A 6,798-nucleotide genomic window follows, 5' to 3' on the forward strand; every position below is an offset into this window, starting at 1 on the left:
TAGCCTTAGCCCGATCTTGGCTTGTAGCCGTATTTTCACTGGCAATTGTATGAACAAGGCCCATAGAAACCAGATGCATTTCTACATCCAGGGACCAAGTCAGAAAATTATTGCCGGTGAGAGACAGAGATTTAAAAGAAAATTTTGCAAGATTTTCCATAGTGTAGAAAATAGATAATATAGATAGTATAAAAATAAAACTTACCAAAAGTAAAATAGGCAAGAGCCCTCGTGCTGATAACGTGTTATATAATATAGTTGGTAAGAATAATAATATAAGTATAATATATATGAATGTGTGATAATTAATGTATCTAATATTTAAAGATATATATAGATATATGGAGAGAGAGGCAGTGGGAGAGAGGCAGTGGAGGAGATTGATCCGAATTGTCTGTGTTCTCTTTTTCTATATTCAACCTATACATATATATATATATACAGGTAAGGAACCTACTACAAAACATCCACATTACACCAACGTCGACAAATCGTATATACTTGCAAGGTGATACGATAGACATACGTGTACATAACATTTTTCAATTTCTCTCGAATCAATGCATTACTTTTCAACGGTCCAGTCTTTATACTTCTCACACATAAGTCATTATGAAGGCAAACACCATCCTAATTTTTGTGTTTTATCATATATTTTGTATCATATATCTTCAGTTTGATAGAGTATTCAATCGGTTTTTACAAAATAACATGCTCAAATCTAGGGTTGGGCAAAAACTAAACCGTTGATCCGAACTAAATCGAATCAAATTTTTGGTTAACCGAGCAAATTTGGTTCGAATACAAATATTGTATATATGACCTTTGTTCGGTTCGATTCAATTTTGATTTTTGATATTTTTTCGGTTCGGTTAATTAAACCAAATATATTTACATGATTATATTTTAAAATTTATATTAATAATTATTTTTGGTTCGATTTCAGTTCAGTTTCAATTCGATGGTTTGAAATATTTGCGAATATTTTTATTTAACTGAAAATTTAATTTTTTTAATGTATTTTTCTTAATTTCGATTCTGTTCGAATTATTTGTTCAATTCGACAGTTCAAAATTATTTGCGAATACATTAATAATTTCAGCTAACCAAAATTTTTAGTTCGAATACTGTTGCAATTTCTGGTATTTGTTTAGTTCGGTTCAAATACCAAATACCTGCATATTTGCAAATAATCGAACCGTTTCCACCCCTACTCAAATCCATGAAAAAATAATTAAAAAAAAAAAAAGGCCAAACTTGTGTTTCAGGTTATTGCAACTCTAAATGGCACTTGAATTTTTTCATCAGTGAATATTTTGGTTAATTAGCATTATGTAAGCATTCTTTGAGTCTGACTTATGTTCAGGCACTCATTATTTCATTATATTCAGATATGCAAAGTCAATCTTTAATAAAAAGGTACCCAATTTTTACTCAGTATTGCAACTCGTGTACCCAAAATGTTCCATATTTTTAATATTTGCTTTAGTAATCTGTCCTAGTGTAATCACGATCACACTTTAAACTTAAATATTCGATTTAAGAAGAAAAGCAGCTCATCTATCTTTGGCAACATACTTTAGTGATATAAGATTATTCTATGTATTTATTATTATGCGTGTTATCTTTAGACGTTGCACTCATACAATAACACTGCGCGCACACACACACATATATATGTATATATAGTAGGTGTGAAATGAAAGCTCTAATATCATTGTAGTGCAGAATGAAGAATAATTTTAACCTTATATAAGTATATTTACAACTAAGTTATTTGAAACCAATTACAACGATTTTCTACATAAGATATCCTATCAAAACCAATGAAAAATAGATTGGAATTTTAGATTAACTTTTAGTTCTTTCATTAGTTAAAATATGGTAACAAATCTCTAATAACATCCATAAGTTTATAGGACTGAGTAGCTAGTATATCACCTTGCCACCTAGTTTCTATAAGCAAGAGTTTAATAAAATAAACATTTGACATCCTCGTTTGGAGCTATGGAATGGAAAAACACGACATAAAGATTCCAATAAAACTAAACTAAAGCAAAATTGGATAATGAATGAAATAGAAAAATAAACAAAAAGAACAACATAATAGTTAAGCTTAACACATACCAGACAAGTAGATGCAGTTCAGAGCATAAAATGACAATAATGATCACATAAAACAGTAATCATACGAAGTTATTGTCCACCAACAGGCAGAAACTATCGGCAAGATTATCCAAACGATTTTCATGGATTTCCGTAAGGGATATCTCCATTTTGACTCGATATATATATGTGAGATTTAGCCTATTTGGAACAGTTCCCCACTAAGCAGTTGGCACGCAGCAGGTTGCGAAACACGTAGCCGAACAAACACTCACAAAAACGGCACGTCATATATCTCTCTGGCAAAGTGTCGAACAAGCAAACTAGTCACTGTTATATATATATAATATATATATATATATGGCTTAAATTGGTGCACATCTACACTCTGAGCAACTACTGTTTCCCAAGTCAGACAGACACTCGCCGGAAAATTACAAAAAGACTTCGAGAAGATCGAGAAAAATGTTCAGTGGTTTGAGCCAGGTTAATCAACCCACGGGTAAGCTAAAAGACGAGACATATGCGCATAGAAAAATGAGCGCACGAGAAACTTAACCAAAAAGTAAATCAAAAGAACAAAAAGAAAAAAACAGCAGACACTATTTATGCTCACCCGTTTCTATTTTGGGTAATTCGGAAATTAGGGTTCCTCAAACCAGAAAACAACGCAAATCGCTACGAAGAACACGGAGATCAGGAATTCTCGTTCTAGGAAAGGAAGATGTAAAAATAGATAAACCAAAACCAGCACAAATTAAAAATCAAATTAAAAAAAAAACACTAGTGAGTAGTGAGTAGTAGTGACCTGGTGGTGCTACAGTAATGGTAGAGCTTCCCCCTGCTGGAGAAGATGATCACTCCGACATCGACATCGCACAGAATCGATAACTCCCTGGCTTTCTTCAGCAATCCGTTTCTCCTCTTTGTAAACGTAACCTGCCTGGCACTCTTGTCCTCGATTCGCTTAATCTCCAGCTTGCGCCTCCCCATTTCTCCGAAGCGAGGCAAAAGGAACGAACAAGGGGAAGGGAAAGGAAGGGAGGGGAGAATCGAAATCCCCTTTCTTCTTCTTCTTCGCAAAATTATCTGCGCAGATACAAATAAAATTATTTTATATTTATACCGAGAGGAGAATAGGAGGAGGAGTCTTTATCAAAGGAGAATCAAATTTACAGATTCGTAGCGTAGGTTAAAATGGACTCCACCTTTCCTTTTAAAGCGTATTCCAAATGGAGGCTGTAAATGGTAACTCTAAAAAACAGAGCACGAGGAACAGAATTCGTAAGTGGACCTGCTGTGTTTGTTTGGATTTTAAACTAAATATTACTACAATATTAAGTCGTATACAAATAAAATCATAGTACTATTATTTAGTCTTCCAAAATATTATTTGAATTAAAATTTAAATAAAAAAATTTAATTCTAACCCAACTAAACTAACACAACTCAGCTCATTTCATCTGTTAAGTGTTTTATTAACAGCAGTTTTAAAAATTTTAAAGAATAAAAAATATAATAAATATTTAATATAATCTTTTTTAGAAAAACAATATTTTAAAATAATATTAATAAATAGTACTATAAAAATTCTAAATATATACATAAAATTTGAATTCTACAAGTGGCCTAATCATAGCCGTGAAATAAATTGTGCGCCCACTTTCCCAAGAAATACAACTAGCTTGTCCTTTGCAAATTTGTAATTTTTTTTTTTAACAAAAATCTCTCATAGAAAATGTTTATATATATATATATTGTTACGAGAAAACGAGAAAGAAAGCAAATACAGAACACAGAGGTTTTACGTGGTTCGGTGATAGTGTGTCAATTTACGTCTACGGGCAGGAACCGGGAGATTTTATTATATTGATTCAGAGATTTACAATATGTCATCCAACTAAGAACCATAGCTGTCTATTTATAAGCACCCCAAAACACCCTAAATCCTAAGTCTATTTGTTATTAATTAGGATAAGCCCAAAAGGGACCCTGCCAATTGAAACAGCCCTTTCGCTTTGGTTTCGAGTCGGGTAGACCGCTAAATCCAAGTCACGTTTTAGCAATCTCCACCTTGACTTGAAGTTTCTCCCACCGCTAAGGTTCGTCAATATCTCTTAGTCGTCTCATTCCTGCCAGATGCCCCGAGAGGGCTTTACCTCCTACGAATATTTACCAAGTTCAAGCAGTGCTCAAACTTCTCCGTCGGTAGCGCCTTTGTCAACATATCAGCTGGATTGTGTTCTTAGTCAGATGACATATTATAAATCTCTGAATCAGTATAATAAAATCTCTCATGTTCCTGCCCATGGATGTAGGTTGACACACCGTCACCTAATCATGTAAAACCTCTGTGTTCTTTATTTTAGTACATCTTCTCACGTGATCTCAATGTAGAAATTATGAACAAGGATTTATATTAGAAATTTTGGATTACATATCAAGTATACAAGCATATATATTACCAAAATAAAGGTATATATAGGCAACCTTTTAAAATATCATACGTTAAATTAGATTGTATAGTGATCAGCAAAGTATTTGGCAAAATATAACATTAACGACTAAGTACCCAATTAAGAACCACATGCTACAAATTAAAGCTATTCTCCAATTTATCCATAACAAATCACATACAAATCGTACTACACGGCCCCTCTAGGGACCCCTCATAAAATCTTTGCAACAAATTTTGCCCTATAAGCCTTGACATCATCGATAGCATCGTCAATCTCACCACGGAAAGAGTCATCTAATAACAGGTTCATCACTGCTTCAGACGTTATGTATACCAATCCATTGTTCCATACAGTAGCCCTACAATTGACAATCTGTTAGAAGGTTTGACATTTTCGAAAACTATACATATATAGAACACATGCTAGCACATGTCGTATATTGAAATTTGCAAGAAAATTGCATGTCGTTTTGGTGTCATCTTTAGAAATGCATCATCTACCACAATATTAATTAGAACATCGTACAACTTCCACTTCGAGGATAAGTAACAATAGTTTGTTCATCTCCTATTTCACCATCATCAAGCAAGACTTACACAAGATGCTAATTGAAACAGATATATTGTATGCCTAGTCATATATAATCTTATTTATATAATATTTTCAATAAGAACGAAGGTATATACAGAAATGATAGACGTACTTTAGTGAGCAGAAGTAATGAATTTTACAGAATAACGAAAGTACATACAAAGAAGAACAAAGTTACGTAGAAATATTTTACTAATCTTAATTGTTTGTTTATCCTTCTTATTCTTGTATTTCCCTTGTCTTCCTACTCCCGCTCATATTTTAATCATTTTATTACAAATATAAACCTACAAAATACAAATTAAGACACTTTTATAGACACAAAGAACATTTACAATTTCAAATACATTAAAATAACTCATAATCGACCCGATGTTGCAATACATAGCAAAGTAAAATGATCTGGGACCGAGACTTGTACAAACTCAGACAAGGCACACATAAAATGGATTTGAGCACATCACAAACTCAAAAAATCGATTCTATAAAAATATAAACTTTAACTTACTTTTTCGAACGTTGCTTTGGGGATGAAGTCTTTTTCGACATTTCGAACGGGATCAAAGCTCTCGGAAGTAAGGGAGACTTCCGGCGATGGCAAAGATTTCTTCGGGGAGGCTCGACGGCGATTGTTTCATCGGGTGCTTCGATAGCGAAAGGTAGAGTGGGAGGGGATGTGTTTTGAAGAAATAAATCTATCAACAACGTGAAATGGTGGATTTTATTAGAATTTTATTTTATTTTTGGGTTTAAATTTTTGTAACTAATTTTAGTATATAAATACAAAGTTTAGGCACATTGCTCTAACATTTTTTTGTACAACGAGATAATTTTGAGGTATGTAATTAAATAACTTAGGTTTATATCAAAATAACGAGAGTACATATGTCATTTGTTATATTATACTATAATTTCAGGGGTAAAATTGGTACTAGGGAGTCAAGTGTAAACTAAAGTAGGGAGTGCAGTGCTCTTTCGTAATGAGAAGGGACTGAATCTAAATGTATTTTAGCTCAGAAGTATTTAAATCCAAGTGCTCCTAAAATATAATATAATCTGTAAAAATAAATATTAAATGAACAAATTATTAAAAGAATTGTTTCATTTAAATTATAAAAAAAAATTAATAAAGTGGCTATATATTCATTTATGATGTATTTGACTCAATATTTTTAGTGGTTTTCATTTAACTAAAACTATATAATTCACATTTTTTTTAATATATATAATTTAAAAAGAAAAACGGCATGATCAATTACTATAACAGTTGCCATGATTGTCATCTTATTTTCTGTTGGAATTAATGTAATCATACGGCTGGATTTTCTAACGAATAGGCTTTTATCCAATAAAACTTGTTTCAAGCCATTACAGCTTGGTTTCATCTCTCGAGAAAAAAAAAAAAAAAAAGGGAAAATTGGATTGGACGTTAAGCTTTGGAACAAAATTTGACATCATCAAACTAAACAATTATCAAATATTATAGTTCACATAGTTTCACAGTCTACATCTCGACATTTAAGTCCATGTACGTATACATGTCAAGCCCATATGGGCGGCGCATGTGTAGCTTAGTGGCACTCACGTGCTCCAACCATAATTTTTGTCACCTTAATTACACATTTTAATATTTAAATACATT

The 6,798-nt window shown here is 32.4% G+C and overlaps 1 protein-coding gene across 1 annotated transcript in view; it reads right to left on the bottom strand.

Moving 5' to 3' along the window:
• LOC127245258 (MADS-box protein EJ2-like) overlaps positions 1 to 3,276 on the bottom strand; it is a 33,581-nt gene extending 30,305 nt beyond the window's left edge. Inside the window, exon 1 of the mRNA XM_051266020.1 lies at positions 2,915 to 3,276. Coding sequence (XP_051121977.1) covers positions 2,915 to 3,099 — 185 coding nt within the window. The 5' untranslated portion in view covers positions 3,100 to 3,276. The remainder of the gene's footprint in view (positions 1 to 2,914) is intronic.
• Between the last annotated feature and the right edge of the window lie 3,522 nt (positions 3,277 to 6,798).

This window comes from Andrographis paniculata, unplaced genomic scaffold (assembly GCF_009805555.1).
Source record: "Andrographis paniculata isolate CXL003 unplaced genomic scaffold, ASM980555v1 Contig22END, whole genome shotgun sequence".
NCBI classification, from domain to species: Eukaryota; Viridiplantae; Streptophyta; class Magnoliopsida; order Lamiales; family Acanthaceae; genus Andrographis; species Andrographis paniculata.